A 27,964-nucleotide genomic window follows, 5' to 3' on the forward strand; every position below is an offset into this window, starting at 1 on the left:
AGGTCTCTGGGGCAGCTGCTGGAAGGTGCTACACAAAGGCCAAAGATTTGTACGAGGGAGAGGTGCCCAGATGCGTACAGCCAGCAAGAGTGTGCCTGGGTGCCTCCTCCAGGGCTGGGTCCCACCGCGGGGGTGGCGCAGCCCAGTGAGAATCGCTGCTCCTAGAGTCTCTGGCATTGCAGTTTATTGTAGGAAACCATGAAAATACAGCGATTGCACAGTACAGACCCCATGAGACCCCACAGAAATTCTGGGAGCTCCCAGTGCCGGAGCCCAGGCCCCGAGAGGCCTTGGCCCTGCCATCCCCAGCCAGCCCAACGCCTGCCCCCTGCCCATGGCACAGGCTGGGGAAGAATAGAAGCGGGTGGATTTGCTCCTTGGCGCTTTGCTGTTTGTGGAGGTGAAGCTGCACTAGCCCCCCTGTCCCCCGGAAGGAGGCGCGTGCAGGGCAGCGAGTGCGGACACTTCATGCCGGTGCCGTAGGGGCTTCGCAGGACAGGTGCAGCAGGGCAGGGCTGGACCCACGTGGGGAGCTCCCCGCATGGCAGCGTGGAGGTCGGGGTGAGACCCCCTCCGTGCTCTCCCATCCTCCCTCGCACTTGACGGGATGTTTCCAGCAGGCCCCAGCCTGGGGAGGGAGCTTCATTCTGCAGCCTGGTGCCTTCCCAGTGAGCAGGGCTCTCTGCACCCCTCCGCCGTCACCCGCTTCCTCTGCAGAGCCGCGCTGAGGGAGTGGCAGGATGAGCCCAGATGCAGGGGGCAGGACGAGCCCTGGCTCTGGGCAGCAGCTGGGCTGGCTGGGTCAATGAGCCACGTCTACAATCACCCTCTGCCCAACCCAGCCCAACCTCCCCTGGCCCAGGGCCCAGCCCGGGGCTCAGGCAGCTCCCCAGCTCGGCCCCACCCAGCTCCCCCTCTCAGGCCCGGGCACAGCGGCTGGCTGCTGCGCCCTGGTCCATGTGGAAGGAGGATCTCGGGAACGTGACACTCACCCAGGCCCGGCCCATCCTCAGGCCAGAGCCTGGCAGGATGGGGGTTGGTTCAGGGGCACTGCCAGTCTCTGCCCAGTGTCCTCAGCGCCCACAGCTCAGACTCCATAGTTAAACGTGCTGGAGAGGGCATCATTTCAGGTGGGAGCCCCTGGCAGGCCGTGGAGAGGAGCTGGGGGTGGGAGGGGAGAGGTTTTGGTGGGAGGGCAGTGAGGGGGAGCAGCAGGCCCCAACCCTCCCCCCACAATCCACCAGAACAGGAAGGATTCACAAGCCCAGCACGGAGACGCTGGGGAGCAGAGCCGGGCTCTCCTGGCCCCCGAGGCCTCAGCTCATGGCTGGGTCCCACGCTGGCAGGGGTCTGCCCTACGCCGCCCTTCTGCCGTCACTGCAGCCTGCGCTCCGGGCCCGGGGGCTGAGGCCCTAAACTGGCCCCATGTCAGAGCCTCGCTCCGCTCCCCGTCAGCTCTGAGGCCCCCCTCGTTAACCCCACTGGCCAGAGCTCAGTGGTCCCCAGAGCCAAACTCCCACGCCGGGCGGAGGGCAGGGCTCAGGCGGCTCCTCCTGGTGGCATGTCCGCGGCGTGCAATCCCACTGCCGGCAGCTGGCCCCGGGGCCAATCCCCGGCCGGCGTGTGCCATGGCCGGCTCAGTCCAGCTTGGAGAGGCCCCCGATGGTCACTTTGCGCTCCTGTTTGCTGGCCACCAGCTCCTGCAGCTGCAGGGCCCCGCCCCCGATGAAGCAGAAGGCCGGGCAGACGGGGCCCGAGCAGTCCACGCCGCACTCCCACAGGCCACGGAAGGAGACAGCGTCGTAGAAGCTCACCTTGCCCCGCTCGTAGTCCAGGCAGACGCCGATGCGGGGGGGCAGGGGGATGGTGCAGCCGCTGGGGTCGCGGGAGGTGAGGGCCGAGCCATGGGGCAGCAGGATCTTGCCCATGCCGATGGTCAGGAAGGCGTATGGGGGGGGCACGTCCACGGTGGCGTCCTCCGCCCCACTGTCATGCCCGCTGTCTGGGTCGTACCTGCCCGGCAGGAGGGGGAGCATGAGTGCATGGTGTGGACAGACACACAGATGGATCCGCCCTGAGACGATCCCATCCCCTGGGGCACGGCAGCCTCAGACAAAGGGGGCTGAAGCCCCCCACGGTCTCTGCCCCTCTGCCCGGTTAGCATCCAGGCCCCTCCCTCAGGGAGCAGTAAAGCATGCCAAGGGCTTAGCCGGGTGTGGGGTGTGACAGAGGGAGGGGCCCGAGGGGATGCTGGGAGCTCCAGAGAACCAGCCCAAGGGCCTGACGGTGTGATGGGAGCTCCAGCCCAAGGCCCACGGACCTGGGGGCATTGCTGGGCCCTGCCTCCCCCACCCCCAGCGTGGGTGGCCCAGCTTCTGCCCTCACCTGGGGCTCACCACGTCCTGCGGCACCTGGAACCACTCCTGCAGCTTGCTCTCCAGCCCCACGCCCACCTTGACCAGGTAGGAGCTGGGGTCCACGCAGCAGGCCCAGTAACTGCGGCCCTGCGTGACGGCCACGTCGCCGATGAGCAGGTCGATGGAGAGGTGGCAGCTGGTCATGAGGCGCTCAGCGGCAAAGAGCATGGGCAGGCCAGGTACACTACGCACGGCCCGCTGGTCCTTGCTGATGGCCAGGCGCTCCCGGTTGAAGCCCCAGCGGTTATCGAGGAAGAAGCTCAGGACTGAGAAGCGAGAGAGAACAGAGAGTGGGGAAGGGCTGAAAGACAGGGGGGGCCCCACACCCCCACAGGCTCCTCTCCTGGCGGGACGCAGGGACACGTGGGACTCCTCAGGGGTGCAGCAACCTGGGCTTCCCCCTAGCTGGGAGTCGCCACAACCCTGGGTCGAGTGCACGGGACTCACAGACACTGACCACTCACAGCACTTCCCCGTGCTGCGGCTCTGGGGCTGGGGTGACTCCCAAGGTGCATCCCCATGGAGATCCCCAGGGCTGGCTTAGAGCCCTCCGTCTGCAGGTCACAGATGTGTGCTGTGGGAGGTGTGGGCAGGTAGGTCCCCCCAACCTGGCACAGACGGCGCTGGGGGGGTAACATAAGAACGGCCAGACTGGGTCAGACCAAGGGTCCATCTAGCCCAGTGTCCTGTCTTCCACAGTGGCCAGTGCCAGGTGCCCCAGAGGGAATGAACAGAACAGGGAATCACCAAGTGATCCAACCCCTGTCGCGCATTCCCAGCTTCTGGCAAACAGAAGGGAGATCATCAGTTCCCATAGTATCTAGATACTGAGGTTTTAGGCCTGCTTCTGAGTCCTCATCTTTCTTTATCCCTGTGGTGTATCACAGCCCCAGGGCATGAAATGCAACCACCTCTGGGGTTGGGTGCAGCAGCTGGTTGATAGCCAGATAGCAACCTTGTGCGGCAATTGCTCACCCAGTGCTGACATGCAGCTATCTCTGGGGTGGGGCCCATCAGATGTTTAAATGTATATCAAAGTCTTTCGCAAAAAATATAATTCCATGATTTCACTTCGAAAAAACTCAGGTTTTGGGTTAAAGCAGGTGGAGGGATGGGAGGGAGTACAGTATATAGTGAATGAAAGGTTGATTTAAAAAGTTTCAGAAAAATATTGTGAAAACAGGAAATTCCTATAATCTCATAAGAACGACCAGACTGGGTCAGACCAAGGGTCCATCCAGCCCAGTGTCCTGTCTGCCGACGGTGGCCAATGCCAGGTGCCCCAGAGGGAATGAACAGAACAGGGAATCGCCCAGTGATCCATCCCCTGTCGCCCATTCCCAGCCTCTGGCAAACAGAGGCTAGGGACACCATCCCTGCCCATCCTGGCTCATAGCCATTGATGGACCTATCCTCCATGAATTTATCTAGTTCTTTTTTGAACCCTGGTAATGTCTTGGCCTTCACAACATCATCTGGCAAGGAGTTCCACAGGTTGACTGTGCGCTGTGTGAAGAAATACTTCCTTTTGTTTGTTTTAAACCTGCTGCCCATTCATTTAATTTGGCAACCCCTAGTTCTTGTGTTATGAGAAGGAGTAAATAACATTTCCTGATTCACTTCTCCACACCTGTCATGATTTTATAGACCTCAATCATATCCCCCCTTAGTCGTCTCTTTTCCAAGCTGAAAATTCCCAGTCTTATTAATCTTCCCTCATATAAATATCCCTTACCTGGTGCAGGCGGTGTGTGCAGGTAGGTCCCACCACACCTGGTGCAGGCAGAACAGGAGGGGATATCCCCTCACCCGGTACGGGCGGCGTGTGCAGGTAGATCCCCCCCCTCACCCGGTGCGGGCGGCGTGTGCAGGTAGATCCCCCCCCTCACCCGGTGCGGGCGGCGTGTGCAGGTAGATCCCCCCCTCACCCGGTGCGGGCGGCGTGTGCAGGTCGATCCCCCCTCACCCGGTGCGGGCGGCGTGTGCAGGTCGATCCCCCCCCTCACCCAGTGCGGACGGCGTGTGCAGATAGATCCCCCCCTCACCCGGTACGGGCTGCGTGTGCAGGTAGATCCCCCCCTCACCCGGTGCGGGCGGCGTGTGCAGGTCGATGCCCCCTCACCCGGTGCGGGCGGCGTGTGCAGGTAGATCCCCCCCTCACCCGGTGCGGGCGGCGTGTGCAGGTCGATGCCCCCTCACCCGGTGCGGGCGGCGTGTGCAGGTCGATCCCCCCCCTCATCCGGTGCGGGCGGCGTGTGCAGGTAGATCCCCCCTCACCCAGTACGGGCGGCGTGTGCAGGTAGATCCCCCCCTCACCCGGTACGGGCGGCGTGTGCAGGTCGATCCCCCCCTCACCCGGTGCGGGCGGCGTTTGCAGGTCGATCCCCCCTCACCCGGTGCGGGCGGCGTGTGCAGGTCGATCCCCCCTCACCCGGTGCGGGCGGCGTGTGCAGGTAGATCCCCCCCTCACCCGGTGCGGGCGGCGTGTGCAGGTCGATGCCCCCTCACCCGGTGCGGGTGGCGTGTGCAGGTCGATCCCCCCCCTCACCCGGTGCGGGCGGCGTGTGCAGGTAGATCCCCCCCTCACCCGGTACGGGCGGCGTGTGCAGGTCGATCCTCCCCTCACCCGGTGCGGGCGGCGTTTGCAGGTCGATCCCCCCTCACCCGGTGCGGGCGGCGTGTGCAGGTCGATCCCCCCTCACCCGGTGCGGGCAGCGTGTGCAGGTAGATTCCCCCCTCACCCGGTGCGGGCGGCGTGTGCAGGTCGATGCCCCCTCACCCGGTGCGGGCGGCGTGTGCAGGTCGATCCCCCCCCTCACCCGGTGCGGGCGGCGTGTGCAGGTAGATCCCCCCCTCACCCAGTACGGGCGGCGTGTGCAGGTCGATCCCCCCTCACCCGGTGCGGGCGGTGTGTGCAGGTCTATCCCCCCTCACCCGGTGCGGGCGGCGTGTGCAGGTCGATCCCCCCTCACCTGGTGCTGGCGGCGTGTGCAGGTAGATATCTTCGCTGTACTCCCCGAAGCCGGCCTTGTTGCAGCCCTTCACTCTCAGCACGTAGACGCTGTCCGTGTCCAGGTACTCCACCAGGGCGCTGGTGCCCCGCACTTCCTCCCGTCGCTGCCACAGCTTGAGTGCCTTGGCCTTGGCGTCGCTCTTGCGGTACTCCACAGTGAAGTGCCAGGCGGGCGGCGAGAGCTGGGGCAGGCGCCAGCAGAGGAAGATCTGGTCGTAGGCGTAGGTGCGCTGCGTGTCGATCACCGGCGCCTCGGGGGCTGCAGGGAGAGACACAGGCTAAGCGAGCAGGCCCCACTTGGGGGGCAGGCGAGCGGCCAGACGCAGGGCGGGGGCATTCCGGACGGACGAACAACCAGCAGGAGGCTAGGGGACTCTGACTGCCGAGAGCTTGTGTGAGCACCAGGGGGAGAGTCAGGGAGACGGGGCCAGGGGCTGCTGAGAGGCTCCAGGGACCAGGCGGGCTGAGTGCAAGTGTGGGGAGAGAGAGGCAGGGAGGGAGCAGAGGCTGGAGACACAGGAGGGGATGAGGGGGAGCAGGGAACTGAAGGATGGAGCAGGGGATGGAACCGGGCACAGCGTGATGGAGGGTGGTGGCGGGGACTGGGCGGTGAGGGGTGGGGAGCTGGAACAGAGGGGAGAGAGGACAGAGGGATGGGACGAGGATAGTGGGGGATGGAGACACAGGGATGGAGGAATAGGGACAGGGATGGGTAGGAAGTGAGGGATGGGCACAGAAGGATGGAGTGGCAGATGGGGGGATGGAGACAGAAGCGAGGGATGGAGGGATGGGGGCAGATGGGGGGCGAGCACAGAAGCGAGGGATGGGGGGGATGGGGCAGATGGGGATGGGCACAGAAGCGAGGGATGGGGGGATGGGGGCAGATGGGGGATGGGCACAGAATCGAGGGATGGAGGGCAGATGGGGTGGGCACAGAAGCGAAGGATGGGGGGCAGATGGGGGATGGGCTCAGAAGCAAGGGATGGAGGGCAGATGGGGGCGGATACAGAAGCGAGGGATGGAGGGCAGATGGGGAAGGGCACAGAATTGAGGGATGGGGGGATGGGGCAGATGGGGATGGGCACAGAAGCGAGGGATGGAGGGATGGGGGCAGATGGGGAAGGGCACAGAAGCGAGGGATGGAGGGCAGGTGGGGGCGGACACAGAAGCGAGGGATGGAGGGCAGATGGGGGGCGGGCACAGAAGCGAGGGATGGAGGGCAGATGGGGGGCGGACACAGAAGCGAGGGATGGAGGGATGGGGCAGATGGGGGGCAGGCACAGAAGCGAGGGATGGAGGGATGGGGCAGATGGGGGGCGGGCACAGAAGCGAGGGATGGAGGGATGGGGCAGATGGGGGGCGGGCACAGAAGCGAGGGATGGAGGGCAGATGGGGGGCGGGCACAGAAGCGAGGGATGGAGGGCAGATGGGGGGCGGGCACAGAAGCGAGGGATGGAGGGCAGGTGGGGGGCGGGCACAGAAGCGAGGGATGGAGGAATGGGGGCAGATGGGGAAGGGCACAGAAGCGAGGGATGGGGGGCAGATGGGGCATGGGCACAGAAGCGAGGGATGGGGGGATGAATGGGGGAAGAGGACAGAGGTCTGGTGAGAGAGAGCAGGGGCAGCTCTAGGGGCGGGAGCGTGACTTGCCTCGGGTACTTCAGTGACGACTCAGCAGCGGCCATAGCCTATAAACAAACAGAGGTAGAAGCGAGTCTGAAAAGAGTCCCCAGCCGGTGCAGTGCAGGGCCCGGGGTGGGCACCTGCCCGTGGGGGAGGGCACCTGCCCTTCCCATGGGAGCGCTCCCCCACAGGGAGTCCTGGCCCAGCCTGGCCCAGCTGGCTACTCACCCTTCTGCATCTGGCACAGGGTCCTGGTCCTGTTTGCTCACATCCAAGTCCCACCGCACAGGCTCTTGACCCCCAGCTTCCTACCCTCCGCCCCTGCCCTGCCTGCAGGGAGCCTGGAGCACAGGGTGGGGGCTGACGCTGGCTGAGCCCCATGGACTCTGGGGGCTGCTGGGCCAGGGGACCCGTCTCTTGACTCTATAGGGAGCCCCGAGCCCCCCTGGGTATTTCACATACCCTGCCTGCCCCGAGAGCGAGCAGCTTCCTGCCAGGAGGGGCCCCCTGGGTAGGGCAGGACAACGCGGTAGCTGAGGGCAGGACCCGAAGTGTGGGAGGCTTTGCGGGAGCCCATGAGGCCACTTCTCCCACAGGTCTCTCTCCAGCAGCTGCCAGCCCCTGACCCAGCTCCACACAGAAGGGAGGTGTGGGGGTCAGGCTGCCAGACAGGAGCTCCTCCCACTCCAGACAGAGCTCCTCCCACTCCAGCTGCCAGGCAGGGAGCTCCTCCCCCTCCAGAGCTCCTCCCCCTGCTTCTCCCGCCGCAGGGTGCTTGGCAGGAAGCTCCTTCCACTCTGCACACAGCTCCTCCCTCTCCAGGAAAGCAGAGAGAAAGCTCCGCCCTCTCAGCATAGAGCTCCTCCCCATCCAGGAAGCCCCTCCCCTCATTCCAGAACTCCTCCCACACAGCCCAGAGCTCCTCCCCCTAAAGGAAGCCACAGAGGAAGCTCCTCCCCCTAAAGGAAGCCACAGAGGAAGCTCCTCCCCCTCAGCCCAGAGCTCCGCCCCTGCGGCTGGCCGCAGGTCTCCGGCTGTCATGTTTACCTTTGATAAAGGTCAGGTCCGCGAGCAGCTTCATCTCTCTGCTGAGGTCCAGCTGGAAGCGGCTGAAGGACGAAGTGGCAGCAGGCCGGAAGCTCTGCAGCGAGTCTGTGGCCCTGACGATCCTGCGACGACGGGAGATTCAGGCGTCGGTGCAACGGGCCCCGGTAAGGGGCTCCCAGTGGCACCAGTGCCCAGTCCTACTCACGCACCAGTATGGGGGCTCCCGGCAATTGAACCCCGAGTCCCTCCCGCTAGCCCACAGGGGTGGAAGGCTCCTCCTGCATGTGTCCCACTGCACTGGGAGATGGGGACAGCGCATCAGCCAGATCCCTGGCCCCGGGAGATCCCCTGCGGCGCCCACAGAACCACAGACGATCAGGGTTGGAAGGGACCTCAGGAGGTTCTTGTCCCACCCCCTGCTCAAAGCAGGACCCACCCCAACGAAATCAGAGGGAACGGTACCTGCTGTGCAGCTGCTTGGCTGCCTGGACAAAGCAGGGGTGGTCGGTCTCCTTCAGCACCTCCTGGGCGTAGCCCACCATGCCTGAGTTCTCCAGCATGGCCCGGTGCTCCTGGATCTGGTGGTGCAGGCTGGCCAGCCGCTCCTGCTGGGACTCCTGGATGGCCTGCAGCAGGGCCGTCTGCTTCTCCTCCAGCACCGTGCACAGGCCCCGTATCAGCTGGGAAACCTCCTCCTTGGCCTGGGACCCACTCACCTGCCCGACCAGAGCAGATTCACCATGGGGCCTCCCTCCACACAGGGGCCCCGCTGCCTTGGGGCTTTGGCACCTGGCCTGGGGGTGCCCTGGGGATGGAGCACAGTGCCGGGACACCTCCTGCCCTCACCCCAGAGGGGTGAAGCAGCGTCCCCTCCCCCGGCCCTGGCAGTGCCCCTTGCTGGCGACCCCCGCTCACCTCGGTGTGCTTCACCGTCTCCTCCAGTTCCGCGATCTGCACCTGCACCGTGTCCTGGCTGCTCAGGATGTAGGTGAGGCTCTTCGTCAGCTTCTCCTACACAGGCAGCGTGGGCAAAAGAGACACACAGGCCGCTCACCTCGCACCGTCCAGTCCACGGGGAGGGGGGAGGGCTCTGAACCCAGCCACCTGGCTGTGCACATTGAACAAGCCGGGCCCCACGCCTGGGCCAACATGCACAGTCCATGAGGGTGGCGGCAGGTTTACAAAGGGACCTGACCCCCCGACACTGCATGCACCCCACTCACTGCATCCCCACTGCATGCACCCCGCTCACTGCATCCCCACTGCATGCACCTTGCTCACTGCATCACCCCTCTGCATGCACCTCGTTCACTGATTCTCCTCACGACATGTACCCCACTCACTGCATCCCCACTGCATGCACCCCACTCACTGCATCACCCCTCTGCATGCACCTCGTTCATTGATTCCCTCCACGACATGTACCCCATTCACTGCATCCCCCCCACTGCATGCACCTTGCTCACTGCATCACCCCTCTGCATGCACCTTGCTCACTGCATCACCCCTCTGCATGCACCTCGTTCACTGATTCCCCCCACGACATGTACCCCATTCACTGCATCCCCCCCCACTGCATGCACCTTGCTCACTGCATGTCTCATCTGCACCCTCCACTGCTGGTACTGGACCCCCACCCTGTGCATGCCCTATTGATCTGCACACCCCCAGCTCCGGGTTGGGATTCCCCCCTCAGGGTACATCCCACTTGTGTTGCCCAGCTCTGACAGAGAGACAGTCCTCCCGGCCTGCCAATCCCCCATCTGTACCTGACCCTCTCTGCCATGGAGACCCACGCCCCACCCTGCCCATGCCCCAAGTGCCAGCACAAAGCTCCCCACCACCCATACTCCATCTGCACCCCCCAGCTCTGGCCTGGGAAGGCCCGGTGCATCCCTTACCCGCAGGGCCTGGTAGGCGCTCAGCACAGGTGTGATCTTGTGGCTGGCATGAGTGCGGCGCACACGGCACAGAGGGCACACCAGCCGCTGGCAGGTCTTGCAGTAGTGAGTCACCTCCTCCTTGTGCTCCGGACACATCAGACCCTGCGCAGCAAGGCCCACGCTCAGCAACAGGGGCCGGCGCCCTGCTTTCCAGCCAGCACCCCACCCCGCCAGTGGGTGTCAGCACCCCACTCAGTGCCCCCCCCAGCTGCCTCAGCATCCCCCTTCCATCCACGTGCCCCCTGATCTCGGCACCCCCCCCAGGGTCCCTGGCATCAGGCCCCCTGCCAGCATGCAGGGGTGTGACACCGGGGCTGGCATCGCCCTGCACGCCTCCAGATGGACGAGATGCATGGAGCCCCCCCCGCCTGCCCCCACCCCAGCCGCCCATGCAGCAGCGGCCAGAGGCCCTTTCACCTCGGAGCCATGTTCAGGTGCCCACTGGCCCCTGCTCTGGGCACAGGGCGGGTGACGCCGGGCCCAGACACGCCACCCCCCTCCCCAACCGAGTCCCAGCGCCCAGACCTCTCCCCAGCCATGCCCAGGGCCCAGCCTGGGGACTGCTCGCGTCCGGGCCTCGCTGGAGCCTGGCCCGGGACGCCCTGGGCAGCCCCTACCTTGGGCCGGAAGTTGAGGGTGGGCGGCGTGGGCTCGTGCTGGGCCTTCTGGGTGCCCCAGGGGTGGCAGAGCTTGAAGCACTCGTTGCAGAAGCTCGACTTGCACTCGGTGCAGCCCTTGGTGGCCTCCAGCGGGGGGGGCTTGCAAAACTGGCACACGATGGCGGTGCCGATGCTGATGGTCTGGCGGTACCGCTCCACAGCCCGCTCCAGCGTCAGGTTCCGGAACAGGCTGCCCAGGCCCCGCTCGCCCAGCTCCACATCCCGCTGGCAGGACGGGCACGGGAAGCTGACGGTCTGGGGGTGCACGGCCCCCCGCTTCCGGCCCGGGTAGGTGCCAAACCCTGGGGGACCCCAGAAGCCTGTCACATGACACTCAGCCCTGCCACGGCCGACCCCTCCCCGCCACAGCCATTAACCCTCCCGCCACGGCCGCCATCCCCCTGCCACGGCCACGAACCCTCGCCACGGCCGTCACCCCCCTGCCACGGCCGACCCCTCCCCGCCACAGCCATTAACCCTCCCGCCACGGCCGCCATCCCCCTGCCACGGCCACGAACCCTCGCCACGGCCGTCACCCCCCTGCCACGGCCGAACCCTCCCCACCACAGCCATTAACCCTCCCGCCACGGCCGCCATCCCCCTGCCACGGCCACGAACCCTCGCCACGGCCGTCACCCCCCTGCCACGGCCGTCACCTACCCACCCCCGCCCTCTGCCCCTTGCACAGAGACCTCAGGCCTGGTTACCCTCCCAGGCCCCGCAGCCTCCTCCCGGCCCCTGACTGAGCTTCCCCAGTGAATTCCTGCACCGAGATGCACAGACTCCTCCCACTCTGCCAAGGGGGATCAGGAGCCTTCTGCTCCCAATGCACTCTGGGGGTTTTCCAGGGCTCAGAGGATGTGGAAGCTGCATCCCCCAGACCCTAGAAGCAGGGTCCTCCTGTGGCAGGGCTGGGGATCCCAGGACGTGCTGCTCTGACCCCACCTGACTTGAGGAGCCGATCCAAGCGGTCGGGTTTGGGGACGACCCTGCGGCCCATGCGGGGGCTGCGGGTGGCCGGTGTGGAGGCAGGCGAGGTGGGCTCCGAACTGGGGTCACAGCAGATGTAGCCATGCTGCACGAGGATCTCACTGGCACAAACGTGGCAGACATTGTGCATGCAGGGCAGGGCCAGCGGCTGCTTGTACATCTCCTTGCAGACAGGGCAGATCAGCTCCCGTTCCATGTTCTTCATGCTGGTCTGGAGAGGAACCAAGGAGAAAGGTCACAACTGCCCCCCTAGGAACTGCCTTTCCCCACCCCCACCAGAGGGGGTGCTGGGGCTCAGTCCTGACCCGGGAGCGCCATGCTGGCAGCCACATGGGGGAGCCTTTGCTGGGCAGGTATTACAGCCACTCCCCAGGGGGGCCCCTCCCATCCCCCCAGTCTCACAGCCGCTCGCCCCAGAAACAGCTGCCAACTGGCCGCTTTCAGCAGGTAACAAGAGGTGCCAGGTTCCCTGCAGGTGCCCAGCTGGCTGCAGAACCTGCCCAGCCAGCCCCCAGCTAGGTGCATGGTCCCAGATTCCTCCAGTCTGGCCAGCCTGCCACGCGCTCCCGTGGGCTCTGACCCGAGCTCCCCAGGCTGCTCCTTCTCCATTCCCCGGCCCTCAGAGCAGAGCTCGGGGCGTTTTCCAGAAGGACCCTGGTTTCCACACTGCGCTTTGCATTCGGAACGATGGCAGAATTTGCTGCTTCATTAGAGGGTCTGGGGCACACTGCTTCCCCCTAAACGCCCCCTCCCCGCCCCCATTGCACACACCGGGCCTGTTCGCTGCGGGTTTGCTCTGCAATCGCCCACCCAGCCCCCAAACCCGTCCAGTTCCAACCCAGAAAGAGCGAAATCCCGGCTCTGCTTGTGGCCCAAAGCGACCAAGGGAAGGGCCTGATGCGGGCCCCGGAGCCAGTCCCAGGGCAGGCCCCAAGTCCCAGTGCGTTGTCCTGAGGAGCCCACAAGCTGCCAACTCCCCCAGTGGGGCAAACAGCCTCCCCCCGGCCCAAAACACACGGCTCCCTCTGCCCCAAGCCCCATTCATGGGCCCTCCGCTCCTGGCTAGGCTGCCCCTGCGGCTGCCCCTTGTGTGGCTGGCACCTGCCAGGTGCATCTGCCCAGTTCGGTGCACACCGCAGACATGCACACACCCCCCCACCTCGCTGCTGCACAATGCCACTGGGGATCGAGGCAGCCAGCAAGCCTGCAGCCTGCCAGGCCATCCATCTCTGGCCCGCAGGGGCCGAGGACAAAGCCCAGACAGTCCCCCTGCTCCCAGACCCCCGGCGGGCGAGCTGTCAGCTGGCCAGGGCCCGCGCTCACCTTGCTGCATCTCTTGGATGCCATCTCTGCCTCCGGAGAAGGGGCGCAGACGACACAAAGCGAGGGGGGGGAGGGAGGAGGAGGGGAGGTGGTGAAGGGAGGGGCAGGGGGAGAAGGGGGCAGGGCAGAGACAGAAGCTGGACTGGGCCCTGCTGCTGCTGCCTGGCATCCAGCCCTGGGCGCTCCTGCATAGGGTTGCCATGGAGACTGAGAGCTGCATGGATGCTCGGGATCCTTCTCAGCCCCTGGGGAAGGCGGGTCCAGGGCAGGGATGGAGGCGAATGGGGAGCCCCGGGGGCCTCTCACCCCCAGAAGCAGCTGGTCTGGTTCCTGCTCACCCCCCTCCCATGCCACCACCATCATCTACCCCACCCCGTGCATTGCACGCCCATCCCCCACACACTACACACCCAGTGATCCCCGTGCATTGCACACCCGAGTATCCTTTGCACTGCACAATCATCCTCCCGGCCCCTGCACGCCCCATCCCCGTGCAATGCACACCGATCACCCCCGTGCATTGCACACCCCCGTGCGCCCCATACCCGTACCCCCCATCACGGGGCGTGCCCCCCCGCCCGAGGAGCCAGCCCCCAGCCGCTCACACTGATCCGGACGAGCGCATCCATGATGGAGGTGAAGGTCTGCAGCTCCTCGCCCTCCGCCATGGCTCCGGCCGCCCCCGGCCGGGCTCCGGTCCCGACGGCAGCGCGGCGGCGGCGAACACCCCACGCTGCGGCGGGGGGGCGCACGGAGGAGCCGAGCTGAGGCAGGGAGCGGTGCGCATGCTCCCGGGGTAGGGGCGAGGGGCTGGCACGTGGAGGGGGGGTAGGGCTGCCCCCCTGCTCCTGCAGACAGAGGAGGGGGGCTGGCACCCTCGGGTCAGGGCTGCCCCTCGTGTGGCAGGGGGCAACAGCCAGTGCCGGGGAGGGGAGAGCGGGACAGAGGCAGCCTGGCTGGGGTTACTAGCCCAGCATCATGGAGACTGGCCCATTGCCTGCACACCCCCTGACACCAGGACGCCCACCCCCTCAGCTCAGTCCCTTTGGGGATCTGGGGCCCCGTGAAAGCACCTCCCTGCATGGTCCACACCCCTGTGCAACGCCAGACGTATGACCTGAGAGCCAGGCTCCCCCATCCCCGCTGGGGATCTCGCACCAATGGAGAGGGGAGTTTGGCTGCCAGCACGGCCGCTGGGTAGTGCCTGCTGTCGTGGGGGTTGCGTACAACGGGGACTCTTGCTGGGAGCCGGTCTGATTTGTTCCCCAGACCTGTCGAAGAGCTCTGAGCAGCTCAGAAGCTTGTTTCTCACCCACAGACTCTGGTCCAGTAAAAGATATTCCCTCCCCCACCTCATCTCTCTTGATTCCACAGGCCTTGTCTTCCCTAGGAAAAAGGTGTGTTTTAACCCCTGGTGCCTAGCCCTCGGCTCCCCCTGGGCTTTCCCTCGACCCACTCGACGACTGTCTGTCCGCACTGTGAACGTGATACAAGCTAAACACTGTTTGCCAATGTGGACATGGCCTAGGGGCTGCCAAGCTGCTGGGCTGTGTGTCTCTCCAGCCCCGGGCTGTGCAGAGCCAGAGCAGAAGGAAAAAGGCCCTGTGACTGGCAGCCCAGGCCCGGAAAGGAGAGGATTGAAAACTTGAGGCACGCTCTGGGGTCCAGACGTCATGGCACGAGCTCCATGTTACGGTATTTTCCACTGAATGCATCCGAGGAAGTGAGCTGTAGCTCACGAAAGCTCATGCTCAAATAAATTGGTTCGTCTCTAAGGTGCCACAAGTCCTCCTTTTCGTTTTGCGAATACAGACTAACACGGCTGCTCCTCTGAATCATGTTATAGCTGAGTTGTCTGGGCTGGAAGATGCCAGCACCGAGGGGCACTGCTAGAACAGTGAGTCACCAGAGAGCCCTAATGGGCCTCTTAGTGCAGCAGTTAACACCCAGACCCTGAGAAAGGGCCCAAAGGGGGGAAACGAGGACAGGGGAGGGGATGGGGAGTTGGTGAAAACCACTTCAGTGCCGAGGGCATTGGCCACAGTGTGGGAGGCACCAGACATGTGATCTGCTGCTCCCAGCCCCACTGCTCCCACCCCCTTTGCTCCTAGCCCCACTGCTGTGCCCCCTCCACCACCATGGCTAGTGCAGACAGGTCTCTGTATCCACCCGTCTGTCCACCCCTCGGTCTATGTCTGTCTGTCCCTACTGCGCCTCGGTGGGCACAGACAGGTCCCACCCCAGTGCCCAGGGCCCCACAGCCCCAGACCCCTCCCCGCAAGAGCAGGGTGCTGGAGCAATGTGTACAGTGCGGTGCTGAGCCATTGAACCAACTTCCCCTGGATATGCTGGAAACCACTTCAAGGCATGGGGGGTGCGGCACCCCCGGTCCAGCCCCTACACCCATAAGGGCCGGAGGGGAGGGAGCTCCTGCCAGGCTGGTAGACTGGGGTCGCTTTAGGATAACTGCAATGTCTACGTCCAGCCTCCAGGGGGCGCTGCATTACAAGGCTCTGCACATGCGCACGAAATCGCACAACGCGGGTTGCATCGTCGGCTCTCGGCCGCCAGGCGGACTCAGAGATCACTGGAACGCCGTAGGGCTGCGCATGCGCAAAAGACTCACCACTCGCTCACTGCCGCGTCCCTTCCCGAGCAGCCTCGGCCTCGCGCGTGCGCAGTGCGGCTCTCCGTGCCGGGTTGGCCGCGCGTGCGCAGGAGACCGGGTCGGCGGGTCTGGGTCTCAGAGCGGACGGGTCGGCGGCGGCGTCTCGCGGGGCACCATGGGTAACGGGGGTGGGGGTTGAGGTGCCCTGGGGGGGGGCAGGGGGGTGAGGTTTGGTGCCCCAGGCGGGGGGGGCTGGGGGTGCCCGGGGGGTGCAGGGTGGGGGGGGTGAGGTGCCCCAGGCAGGGGGGGGCAGGGGGGGTGAGGTTTGGTGCCCCAGGCGGGGGGGCTGGGGGTGCGCGGGGGGGTGCAGGTGGGGGGGGTGAGGGTGCCCCAGGCGGGGGGCCCTGCGGGGGGCAGGGGGGGTGAGGTTTGGTGCCCCAGGCGGGGGGGGACTGGGGGTGCGCGGGGGTGCAGGGTGGGGGGGTGAGGTGCCCCAGGCAGGGGGGGCAGGGGGGTGAGGTTTGGTGCCCCCAGGCGGGGGTGCCCGGGGGGTGCAGGGTGGGGGGGGTGAGGTGCCCCAGGCGGGGGGGCCCTGCGGGGGGCAGGGGGGTGAGGTTTGGTGCCCCAGGCGGGGGGGGCTGGGGGTGCGCGGGGGTGCAGGGTGGGGGGGTGAGGTGCCCCGGGCAGGGGGGTGAGGTTTGGTGCCCCCAGGCGGGGGGGGCTGGGGGTGCGCGGGGGGGTGCAGGGTGGGGGGGGGTGAGGTGCCCCAGGCGGGGGGGCCCTGCGGGGGGCAGGGGGGTGAGGTTTGGTGCCCCAGGCGGGGGTGCGCGGGGGTGCAGGGCGGGGGGGGTGAGGTGCCCCAGGCGGGGGGCCCTGCGGGGGGCAGGGGGGTGAGGTTTGGTGCCCCAGGCGGGGGTGCGCGGGGGTGCAGGGCGGGGGGGGTGAGGTGCCCCAGGCGGGGGGCCCTGCGGGGGGCAGGGGGGTGAGGTTTGGTGCCCCAGGCGGGGGGGACTGGGGGTGCGCGGGGGTGCAGGGCGGGGGGGTGAGGTGCCCCGGGCAGGGGGGTGAGGTTTGGTGCCCCAGGCGGGGGAGGCTGGGGGTGCCTGCCAGGGGAGGTGCCCGGGGGGGGACTGGGGGCGCAGGGTGGGGCAGTATGGTGCCCTGAGGGGATGAGGTGCCCGCTGGGAAGGTGCCCCAGGGTGGGCAGGGTGATGGAGTGTGGTGCCCTGGGGGAGCACAGTGGGGGTGAAGTGAGGTGCCCCAGGCAGGGGGGTCTAGGGGTGCCCGCCAGGAGAGGTGGGCAGGGATCACCCCAAGGCTTCGTGCCCATGGTGCCCCCCGCGCTCACAGGGGGCTGCTGGCACCTGGCTGCCCGGGCACTAGGGGCAGGGCTGCTGCACAGCACACAGCTCGTGTGGCACCCATCACCCTGGCGACCGGGCGCCGCGTGGCCTTTCACACAGCAGCGTGAGCTGGCGGGTGGCTGCGGGTTGCTGGGGAGGGCCCGGCAGTGGCCCAGTGCCCCATTGTGTGGTTCTTGCTCTGTCCCCAGCCGTGGGCACAGGCACGTCCCTGGCGCTCTCCTCGCTCCTCTCCCTGCTGCTCTTCACCGGGATGCAGATGTACAGCAAGCAGCTGGCCTCCACCGAGTGGCTGACCATCCAGGGCGGGCTGCTGGGATCCGCGCTCTTCATCTTCTCCCTCACCGTATCCTTTGGGACATGGGGGGGATGGGATGGGGGGAGACTTGAGCTGGGGCGGACCTTGCGCTGCCTCCTCAGGGGCAGCTGCCTCCCTTCCTTTCCTTAACTCTGGCTCCAGGCCTTCAACAACCTGGAGAGTCTGGTCTTCGGCAAAGGGTTCCAAGCCAAAATATTCCCGGAGAGTAAGTGCCCAGCCCTGCTGGGGAGGGGGAGGGGGGGGGGTGTCACATCCATAGCTCCCAGGTAATTAAAAGAAACAGCAAGATCCAAGAGGATGCAAGTGGGGGGGCAGGGGGGTCTGATTATTCCTGAGACGCTGGGTCTGCAGGGAGCTGCCCTGCTGAGAGTCCACTGCTGCACTGAGCAGACGCGCTGCCCCGCCTTTGGGACCCCAGCCCTGCCCTGGGAAAATCCTCCCCATGCTGCACTCCCAGTGGGACCCTAACCCTGCTCTGGGGTTCCCACGTGCTGCTCCCCGCCAAGGAACCCTAACCCTGCTCTACTGGGGGAGGGTTCCCACTTGCTGCTCCTCCCCTTGGGGGATGCTGGCCGGCCAATGCAGCATGCCCAGGGCAGACACTCACTGCCTCTGACATTTCTCCCCTTCTCTCTTTTGCTCCAGTTCTCGTCTGTCTTTTACTCGCTCTCTTTGCATCAGGCCTCATCCACAGAGTGTGTGTGACCACCTGGTATGTAGAAAGCCTATCCCAGGGTGGTAGCAGGGAACAGGTACCCTCAGTCTTGGAGTGGGGGGAGGGCATTGCCCTGGGGAGCACCAACATCCAGCCCCTCCTCTAAGAAGGTGCTGTCAGGGCTGAAGAGACCTGCTGGGCCTTACTGAGCTCCTTTCCTGGGCTGGTGGTGCTGCCCCTGTACTAGGCAAGGGGTTGCGGGGCCAGCGGGGCTGCTCCCCGGCTGGGCATGGGGCTGGCAGGGCTGCCACTGTGCCAGGCGAGGGGTGGCAGGTCCATTTCCCGGCTGGTAACAAAGCACATAAGAATTGCATGACTGGCTCTGACTCCTGGTCCATCTTGCCCAGGATTCTGTCTCCACCAGGCTAGTGCCAGTTGCTTCAGAGGAAGGTGGTGTGGGATAAGCTGCGCCCGCCTGGTCTCTAATAGCTGGAGCTCATGTGGGGAGCAGGTATGGGCAAGGGATGGTGCTGACTGGCCTGCCCTCCTCTCTCCTCCCAGCTTCATCTTCTCCATGATTGCCCTCTACTACATCAATAAGATTTCCTCCACGCTCTACCAGTCTGCAGCACCCATGGCAGCGCCCGCCAAGGCCATTGGCAAAGGCAAGAAGAGGAATTGATGCCCCCATGAACCCTCCCATCCAGCCTGCCCGGGACTCTGGGGTACCCAATAAAACGGTCTCTTTGTAACCTCTGGTCAGTAGCTCCTGTGGGTTCCTTGGCCTCGGTGACTGGGCATGCCTGCTCCCCTTGCCCAGGGCCCAGCTCCCCTGCACGTTCACGCCAGGGCGAGGTGCTGGCCGCGGGTGGCCGGGTAAGGTCTGTCTTTGTGTCCGACAGGCAGCAGGGGCCACTCTACACAAACGGCTGACAGTGTGGTGGCTTCATCCTGTGCAATAGCCAGCAGTGTCCAGCAGGGGGCACTGTGGTTTTGGCAGTAATTCTGCGTGTCCGGGAGGTGACACAAAACACGGATTGAACACATGGGCAGCACAGGCCACGGCCACTGGGTGGTGCTGCCTTCTGTCACCCTGCAAACCCCAGGCTGCTCGGCCTGCCCCCCATGAATCCTCCAGCCCCCTGGGAACAGCTCATTCCTCAGGAGAAGAGGGGTCAGCGGAGGTCACTGCCTCCAGGCTGCAATTAATCGCATTCCGGGGGAATCCAGTCCCTGCTCTGTTTATTCTCTAACAGACCTAGCACTCCTACCTGGGAGGCAGGCAGGGGCCCCGGGCTGTGGAGTTCCTTATGACTGGGACCTTCCCAAGAGCCAGCACCACCCCCGTGACTCGCCTCTCCAGGAGCAAGGATGGGCTGCCCCATCTTTAGCTCCAAGCTTGTGATGTTTAGGATCCCAGCAGCAGCAGCAGCCCTGAGCCAACAGCTGCAAAACCCATTGGCAGTCCTAGCCCCCTCCCCCTCCAGTTCTCTTCTAGGGACATCTCCCTTTCTTGTTACCAGCCTCTGCAAAACAGTGTGTATAGGGCAGGGGTTCTCAAACTGCGGGTTGGGACCCCTCAGGGGGTCAGGAGGTTATTACATGGGGGGTCACGAGCTGTTAGCCTGAACCCCAAACCCCACTTTGCCACCAGCATTTATAACGGTGTTAAATATATAAAAAAGTATTTTTAATTTATAAGGGCGGTCGCACTCAGAGGCTTGCTGTGTGAAAGGGGTCACCAGTACAAAAGTTTGAGCACCCCTAGTATAGGGCGACCATGTTTCCCAAAGGGAAAATGGGACACTGGGTGGGGCTGGCCTGATCTCCTCTCCCTGCACGGGGCTGGCCTGAGCCGATAGTCCGAGCCCTGCCTCCTCCCCAGGCAGGGCTGGATTTGCTCCCTCCCCCCGGCATGATCCTCCACACTTGATCAGTTGTCAAGGGCAAATAGGACAAATGCCCACTTTTGCCAGAAAAGTCAGGATGGCTGATACAGGTCTTCAAGAAGGGCCTGTGGCAGCCAGAATGGGATGTATGGTCACCCTAGGGGTGTAGCAGAGACGCTGTGTACCATAAACTGCATTGAAACCATTCCGCAGATGGGAGCCAAATCACACTTACTGTGCCCGAGGGGAGCTGGGAACAGCTGAGCCCTACTGGCTGCTGCTGACTCAGTGTGTGGCCCCAGGCCTTGGCTGCACCTGTGTCTGCTACCCACCTGCAGTGATCACAGGCTCTCACCCGGGGGGGGGGGGGGGGCTGTAGGGATTAACGGTCTGTTCCAGAGGGGCTGGGATGGGAGCAGCCGGTGGGTGGCCTCCTGCAAGTCAGGCTCTTTGCAGAGGGCAGCGTAAGGCCGAACCTTCCTCTCCCCTTGGAGTCAGAGAGGTGCGGGGGGCATCTGACTGCTGGACAAAGAGTCTATCTGCCTGGGACAGCCCAGACAGGCTGTGACTCAGCTGGGGGAGGAGAGCGGGTCTGTCCTGCTGAGTGCTGTCTGGGTTGGGATGGAGCCTGGCAGCCCCCCTTTGCCCAGCTGCAGGTAGTGTCAATGTGCTGACGCTGTCTGTCTAGACCTGCAAGGCGAGGAAGAGCCTAGCAGGGGTAGGCGCATGCCCTGGCTCCAGCCGGGGTTTAGTATGTGGCTGGTGCATATGTGCAGCGTCTCCAAGTGGGTCACGGCTGCAGCTGGTAGAGGGTGGGCGAGTGTTCCCAGTCGCCTGGAGAGCCCATTCCCCCAGGGCTGAGCTGTCGCTCCCCAGAGCCTCTGCCCCCTGCGTTTGTCCAGGGGACAGGAGCTCCAGGCCGGCCCCAGGAGCTGGGGTCCCTCCAGGGCCACAGGACGATGACTCCAGAGCCTCTCTGGCGGGGCAGAGGTGTGGCCATCGGCTAGGAGGGACTGACCCTCATCTCCCTGCCCTGGCCAGGTGCCCCACCCTATTCAGGAGCATATCGCTCACTGTCCCTGGTCCCGCTTTGCTCCAGCTGCTGGGCCAGGCCCACGAGATGCTGGTATGCCAGCGTCTTCCAAGAGGCAAAGCATTTACTCAGGCTCCTGTGCCAGCACTTGGCAGGAGAACAAAGGCACCTTCCCACCCCCTTCCTCCCAGCACATTCCCCAGCCCTGCCATATCCCTGGCCCACAGGGGCAGATGGGAGCCTCTCCCTGTGCAGGGTGGGTCCAGGAGGCCAGGAGACTGCCAGGCCCTAAGCTGCTGTCAGTCCTGGGATCATGGAGCTGTTCCTGGCCTCTCCAGGTAGTAGGGGTGTCCCTGCCTGGCTGGAGCTGACCCTCCCCGCCCCCCCAAAGCTAGTCAGCTCAGCCAGGGGCCTTGTGCCTCAACATTCTCCCCTGCGGACGGGCTCACTTCCCCTACTCTGAGGCTTCTTGCTTGGCGTTGAAGCTGAGGGGGAAGAGAGCAGAGACCCAACAGTCCTTCTCCCCGCCTGGGCTGGGGCCACAGTGCCTGGGAGAGGGGGTTTGAGTGATGGGGACAGGGACTCCAGCCTAGGCCCAGTGGGTGCTGCAGGCCCTAGGGCAGAACTGGAGCAATGCTGGGGGGGTGTCACTGACGCAGGCCCCTGCTATCCTATCTCGGGCCCACCAGCAGAGCCCCCGGGCCAAGGGAGAGGCAGCCCTGTGTCAGTTCCAGGCCTGGTGTGTAGAGACAGCAGATCCAGGCCTGGGCCTGCTCTCTGGGACACGCTCCCCCGTGTTTGGTTTGTCAGAAGTCTGGGCTGGGCCAGGCTCCGGGGCTCAGGGGAGCTGTTGGAACAGGGAAGTTATGGCAACCTGACCCCTACACAGGGGCTGGTGATGGGGCAGCAGAGGTCCCAGCCAGTCCCAGGCAGCTATCAGCTGGCAACAGAGAGAATGGGGGCAGGCCCCTGCTGTGCCCTTCCCTGAGCATGGCCAAGTGGCACTCAAGCTGCAGCCGAGTCCTACTGAGGGCAGTTGTTCCATCCAAGCCCCCTAGTCCCTTCAGATGCAGCCAGATGGGAGGTCTGCCGTGCCCCAGGGGCAATAGGCTCAGCTCCAGGTGCTGGTGGCTCAAAGGGAGGGAGTGTGGGGGGAGAGGGCCAAGAGCCAGCAGGACTTTAGGCCGTGCCCCTAGTTCTCTGAGCAGGGACTGTCTCCCGCTGCATGTGCAGCACCTGGCACAGCGGGGCCGGACCCTGACTGGGGCTTCAGTGCTGCAGCGATACCTCAGCAGGGAGGGGCAGTCCCTTTACCTGCTGCTGGGAGATCCCCCTCCTCTGCCTGGGCCCCACAAGGCAGGCTGGGGAGCTGCAGGAATGCCTCATGCTGGAGGGTTTGGCTGGGCTCAGGAGGGGATACAGTAAGTGTGTGAGGGGGGAGGAATGAGTGAATCTGTGCTCTGCTCTCTGCCAGAGGGTGAGTGGGGGTCCCAGGCTGCAGGAGGAGACATTGCCTTTGGCCTGGGAGGCTGGGCTCTGTCCCACTAATTAGCTGCACATTCTTGCGGAGATGCCCTGGGGCCAGGCTGCAGCTGATGGAGCCTTCCCCTCCTCCTCCCCCTCATTGCTGCCCTGGATGATGTGTGAGCCACTCAGTCCCCCTGCCTGGGGGTTACACGCACCCTTGGAGCCATCAGGGCTGGAGGCACCAGGCCCATCCCTGCACTGCGGTGGGGGTGGGGGGGCCCTCACCCACATACCCCGAGGACATTTTGCATCTGTACCAGTGAGTTGCAGGCAGGAGGGAGGGGCCGCCATCCCAACACCCTGTCTCTGCCTGCCAGGACTCCCTCCCTCTCCCAGGTCAGGTGTGCACGCCCCCACCCCATGGCTGCTGTCCCCTCCATCCCTGGCTGTCACCGGACAAGGAGGAAACCAGATGTTTCCTGCTGCTGCTGCCTCTTTGCTCCCAGCGTGACAAACAAGGAATCTGGCTGCTTCCTCTGGGGCTGGCTGGGAACCCCAGGAAACAAGCAGGCAAAACAGGCAACGTGGAATGGGGAGGCAGCTAGGGGTCCTGCTAAGGGCCCCCTTTGTCGTCCCCCCCCCCCGAACCCAGAGGCACGGCCACCACTGCAACCCAGGGCAGGATCTCGTGGGTCCAGGGCATCACGAGCACTCTGGGCATGGCGGGGCCTCAGGTGCAGGGCACTGCTGCAACCCCCCCCCAATCTCTCTGCCAAAGGGTCTCAGGGCTGGGGTCTCTGGCGGGGGCTGTGCTGCCCCCGTGGGGTCTGTGCAGGGGCAGGAGCCGTGGAGCTCTGTACCCCGTGACCAGCTCTCCCTGCAGTTCCTGCTGTTGGGATGGCGGCGGCTGCTGCCCTTGGCTCCCAGACCTTCCTGTGCGTCACCCTGCCCTGTGTCAGTGAGAACACGCAAGGCACCCGTTCCCAGTGCCCTGTGACCGGGGCCTGGCTTCGCTTCCCAGGGAGAGGTGGGCAGGGAGGGTGCTAGCCACCCCCACACACAGCCAGTGCCAGGCAGCTCCACCAACTCTTTGCAGTGCCAAGGAGCCAGGCAGCCTCTGTGCAGGGCTGCGGGACCCTGAGCTCAGGCTATAAACCTGGTACTTGCAAGAGCATCCAGTCCTGCGTTAGGGACCTGCGAGGCAGGATGGGTCACCCAGTGCCAGGGAAAGGGAGGGCAGTGTGAGGCAGGAGGGGCCAGTGTGGGGCACCGAATTCCAGGGTGGAGGGGTAGGGTGGGACACCTGTGGGGGCAAGGCTGGGCACCCAGTTCCAGAGGTGGGGGAATTATTAGATTAGGTGGTCCAGTGCCTTGTGACACGACACAACCCAGTGTTTCCACATTTCTTGCTCCTTTCATAGACCCATAGAAATGTGGGGCTGGAAGGGACCTCACAAAGTCATCAAGTCCAGGCCCCTGCGCTGAGGCAGGACCAAGTCAACCTAGACCATACCTGACGGGGTTTGTCCAACCTGTTCTTAAAATCCCCCGGTCATGGGGATTCCACAACCCCCCTTGGATACCTGTACCAGAGCTTAACTCCCCTGAGAGTTAGGAAGTTTTTCCTAGCTAACCTAAATCTCCCTTGCTGTGGATTAAGCCCATCACTGCTTGTTGTACCGTCAGTGGATGTGGAGAACAATTGATAAGAACGGCCTTACTGGGTCAGACCAATGGTCCATCTAGTCCAGTGTCTTCCGACAGTGGCCACTGCCAGGTGCCCCAGAGGGAATGAACAGAACAGGGAATCATCAAGTGATCCATCCCCTGTCGCCCATTCCCACCTCTTTATAAGAGCCCTTAACACAGTGGTTTTCAAACTTTTTGTATTGGTGACCCCTTTCACGCAGCAAAACTCTTGAGTGTGACCCCCCTTATAAATTCAAAATGGGGGGGGTAATTTAATGGGGGCTTGGGGCTGTCAGCCCCACAGAGCTGACAGCTGGTGACCCCCGTGTAACCACCTTGTGGGTTACGACCCCGTTTGAGCGCTCCTGGCTTAACAGAGATGCTGGCTGTTCTCAGGTCCCGCTCCTCAGTTGGCTTTTCCCAAGACTGACCAGGCCCCGTTTTAAATCTTTCCTCCATCCTAGGTCCGGTTTTTTTTAACCTTCAGTCAGGTTTGTTGCTCTCCACAGGCCTCTCCCCAATTTGTCCCCATCTTTCCTGATGTGTGGTGCTCAGAACTGAATGCAGTTCTCCCGCTGAGACCTTAGCAGTGCTGAGGAGAGCAGGACAATTACCTCTGGTTCATACAGCCCAGAATAGAAGCAGCCTTTTTGCAACTGCTTCACACTGTTGACTCACCTTCCATTTGTGACCCCCACTGACCCCCAGATCCTTTGCGCAGTCCTGCCTTCTAGCCAATTAGTCCCCATTTTGTAGCTGGGAATTTTAATTTCCCTTCCTAAGTGAAGTACTTGGCACTTGTCTTTACTGAATTTCAGCTTGTTGATTTCAGACCAGTTCTGTAATTCTCTTGTAGTCTGTTTCCATGACAGCGACATCTTTCTCCCCAGGTTCCTTATGTCACCTGTTGTCCTCCTCTTTTCGGTCCCCCCCAAGCGGTACCCATTCAAGGCCTTGTCTAGAAATACACTTTTTTTTTTTTAACCTGCCCAAGTCACTTCAGCCTTCTTCCTCAGGTCGTTGTCTCTGCGGTCGGCTGGCCGGTCTCGTGCAGTGCCAGCGTCACCTGCTTACCCCGCGGAAGGTGCCCAGCGCCCTCCGGGCGCCCCTGGATGGAACGCGCTGACTTACCCGTTGGGAGCCTGCAGCATTTGCCAAGTTTCCCAGCACGGTCCAGCGTGGGGCTCCCGCGAACACTGCATCCCTACCTGGAGCTCCTTGCAAAAGCGGACCGGTCGGGGCACCAGGTGAGGCACCTGATCCGAGGGGGGCACCCAGTCCCAGTGATGGGGAAAGGGGGGGCACCCAGCCCACGGAGTGCAGAGTCCAGTGCGGTGGCACCTAGTGCAAAGGGGTGGAGCGCGGCAGGGCAGGGGGCTCCCAGTGGTGTGGGGCAGGCAAGGGGAGAGCCCGGTCCCGGGGGCGGGGGGCTGCTGGGGTGGGGGGCAGGGCAAGGGGAGAGCCCGGGGGCAGGGGGCTGCCAGAGGTGAGGGGCAGGGCAAGGGGAGCACCCGGGGGTGGGGGGCAGGCAAGGGGAGAGCCCGGTCCAGGGGGCAGGGGGCTGCTGGGGTGGGGGGCAGGGCAAGGGGAGAGCCCGGGGAAGGGGGCGGGGGGCTGCTGGGGTGGGGGGCAGGGCAAGGGGAGAGCCCGGGGAAGGGGGCGGGGGGCTGCTGGGGTGGGGGGCAGGGCAAGGGGAGCACCCAGGGGTGGGGGGCAGGCAAGGGGAGAGCCCGGTCCAGGGGGCAGGGGGCTGCTGGGGTGGGGGGCAGGGCAAGGGGAGAGCCCGGGGGCGGGGGCAGGGGGCTGCCAGAGGTGAGGGGCAGGGCAAGGGGAGCACCCGGGGGTGGGGGGCAGGCAAGGGGAGAGCCCGGGGAAGGGGGCGGGGGGCTGCTGGGGTGGGGGGCAGGGCAAGGGGAGAGCCCGGTCCCGGGGGCAGGGGGCTGCTGGGGTGGGGGGCAGGGCAAGGGGAGCACCCGGGGGTGGGGGGCAGGGCAAGGGGAGAGCCCGGGGAAGGGGGCGGGGGGCTGCTGGGGTGGGGGGCAGGGCAAGAGGAGAGCCCGGTCCCGGGGGCAGGGGGCTGCTGGGGTGGGGGGCAGGGCAAGGGGAGCACCCGGGGGTGGGGGGCAGGGCAAGGGGAGAGCCCGGGGAAGGGGGCGGGGGGCTGCTGGGGCGGGGGGCGGGGCAAGGGGAGAGCCCGGTCCCGGGGGCGGGGGGCTGCTGGGGCGGGGGGCGGGGCAAGGGGAGCGCCCTGCCCCGGGTGGGGGTGGGGTGGGGTGGGGGGGAGCGCCCGGTCCCTAGTGGCTCAGGCCGGCCCAGGCTCCCGAACTCCAACTCCCAGAAGGCCGCGGGCCGTGCACGCCGCCTGAGAATGACGTCAGCTCCGCGACGGGAGAGGCCGCTGGCTGCTGAGCGGGGAGGCCGGTGAGGGGCTGGGGGGGGTGTAATGGGGCCGGGGGGGTGTAGTGCGGCCCAGCGGGGCTGGGGGGGGGGTGTAGTGGGGCCTGGGGGGCTGTATCGGGGCTGGGGGGGGGGTGTAGTGGGGCCCAGCGGGGCTGGGGGGGCTGTATCGGGTCCCGGCGGGGCTGGGGGGTGTGTATCGGGGCTGGGGGTGTGTAGCGGGGCTGGGGGGGGTGTAATGGGGCCTGGCGGGGCTGGGGGGGTGTAGTGCGGCCCAGCGGGGCTGGGGGCTGTATCGGGTCCCGGCGGGGCTGGGGGGTGTGTATCGGGGCTGGGGGGGTGTAGTGGGGCCCAGCGGGGCTGGGGGGGTGTAGCGGGGCTGGGGGGGGTGTAGCGGGGCCTGGCGGGGCTGGGGGGGTGTAGTGCGGCCCAGCGGGGCTGGGGGGCTGTATCGGGGCTGGGGGGGTGTAGTGGGGCCCAGCGGGGCTGGGGGGTTATCGGGGCTGGGGGGGTATCGGCATCTCAGCCGCGACCCGCTCTCCATTGCTGACCTGCTCTCCCCGCCTCTCTTGCAGCCTGTCCTGCGCCGAGACCCGGCCACGCGCACCATGACCAAGCTGGTGCAGTGGCTGTGCGGACTGGCCCTGCTGGGCACTGCCTGGGCCACCCTGGCCTTGGACCCCCTGGGCCTCCACCTCCCTCTGCCCTGCCAGCAGGTGCTCTGGCCGTTCCCCGTGTACCTGCTGGTGGCGTTCGGCTGCTACTCCCTGGCGACCGTTGGCTACCGCCTGGCTACATTCAATGACTGCGAGGCTGCTGCGAAGGAGCTCCAGGAGCAGATCAGAGAGGCCCGAGCGGACCTGAGCCGGCGAGGGCTGAAGTTCTGACCTGCGGGGTGGGGAGGCTGCACCTCAGGGAGCTGGGCCGCTCACCTCACTTGGATTAGCACAATAAAGAATCAGTGTATGTAGCTGAGCCTTGCTGACAGCCTGGGGAAGGGCGGTCACAGAGTGGGCTCTGGGCGGGTTCCTGCTGCGACAGGGAGCTGGGCCATCCCCTCAGGAGAACAGGGGCAGGTGACATGTGGCACTGAGTGCACAAGGCGGGTGGGGACTCGATGGTGATGGTAACTAGAAGTGGTCAGTGCAGCAGCTTGCTGCTAGGTGACTCCCTTCACTCCTGCAGCCAGGCCCCCTTGGTGCGTTTCCTAGCTGCTCTCACAAGCAAACCGGGCCAGGGTTTGGATGAGAGAGTCCCAGGAATCACTCATGTGTTGCCAGGGGTGACTCACTGGCTGCTGCTCTTCCCTCTGAGTCAGCGGCAGGGAACACTGTGCTGCTCTGTGTCAGATGCAAGGTGCAAGCGAGGTGGATAATTCTGTACTGTCTCCTTCAGTCCCCTGAGCGTGGCACTGCTCGGGCTAGCCACCCCCAGGCAGCTATCTGAGCCCAAGCTGCCTACACCTCACCCACCGACTCCCCTGGTTACTCGTAGTGGGAAGCTGCAGAGATCTAGTCTTGCCTCTGACTCC

At 65.0% G+C, this 27,964-nt stretch overlaps 3 protein-coding genes across 9 annotated transcripts; 2 read left to right on the forward strand and 1 right to left on the reverse strand.

Moving 5' to 3' along the window:
* Nucleotides 1-167: 167 nt before the first annotated feature.
* Nucleotides 168-25,251, reverse strand: TRIM46 (tripartite motif containing 46). Of its 5 annotated transcripts, XM_073322892.2 has the most exons (11): nt 13,621-15,093; nt 11,648-11,903; nt 10,661-11,004; nt 10,002-10,145; nt 9,016-9,111; nt 8,563-8,816; nt 8,101-8,222; nt 5,390-5,689; nt 2,386-2,683; nt 1,815-2,013; nt 168-1,161 (listed from the first exon to the last, which is right to left on the reverse strand). In XM_073322892.2, the coding sequence occupies exons 1-11, from the start codon at nt 13,681-13,683 to the stop codon at nt 1,042-1,044; spliced, it is 2,196 nt and encodes a 731-aa protein (XP_073178993.1). In that variant the 5' UTR covers nt 13,684-15,093; the 3' UTR covers nt 168-1,041. The 5 variants fall into 5 exon arrangements, with proteins under 5 accessions (XP_073178993.1, XP_073178994.1, XP_073178995.1 ...); XM_073322893.2 differs by lacking the exon at nt 13,621-15,093 and adding an exon at nt 25,168-25,251 and having other exon boundaries at nt 1,072-2,013; XM_073322894.2 differs by lacking the exon at nt 13,621-15,093 and adding an exon at nt 15,642-15,813 and having other exon boundaries at nt 1,072-2,013.
* On the forward strand, nt 15,692-18,716 carry KRTCAP2 (keratinocyte associated protein 2). Its single transcript, XM_073322948.1, has 5 exons — nt 15,692-15,802; nt 17,176-17,330; nt 17,445-17,508; nt 17,949-18,015; nt 18,520-18,716. The coding sequence occupies exons 1-5, from the start codon at nt 15,799-15,801 to the stop codon at nt 18,638-18,640; spliced, it is 411 nt and encodes a 136-aa protein (XP_073179049.1). The 5' UTR covers nt 15,692-15,798; the 3' UTR covers nt 18,641-18,716.
* On the forward strand, nt 25,024-27,403 carry DPM3 (dolichyl-phosphate mannosyltransferase subunit 3, regulatory). Of its 3 annotated transcripts, XM_073322946.1 has the most exons (3): nt 25,207-25,283; nt 26,375-26,457; nt 27,009-27,403. In XM_073322946.1, exon 3 carries the CDS (start codon nt 27,042-27,044, stop codon nt 27,318-27,320), a length of 279 nt encoding a protein of 92 aa, XP_073179047.1. In that variant the 5' UTR covers nt 25,207-25,283; nt 26,375-26,457; nt 27,009-27,041; the 3' UTR covers nt 27,321-27,403. The 3 variants fall into 3 exon arrangements, with proteins under 3 accessions (XP_073179046.1, XP_073179047.1, XP_073179048.1); XM_073322945.2 differs by lacking the exon at nt 26,375-26,457 and having other exon boundaries at nt 25,024-25,283; XM_073322947.2 differs by lacking the exon at nt 25,207-25,283 and having other exon boundaries at nt 26,344-26,457.
* The last annotated feature ends 561 nt before the right edge of the window (nt 27,404-27,964 follow it).

This window comes from Lepidochelys kempii, chromosome 24, assembly GCF_965140285.1.
Source record: "Lepidochelys kempii isolate rLepKem1 chromosome 24, rLepKem1.hap1, whole genome shotgun sequence".
Classification (NCBI taxonomy): Eukaryota; Metazoa; Chordata; order Testudines; family Cheloniidae; genus Lepidochelys; species Lepidochelys kempii.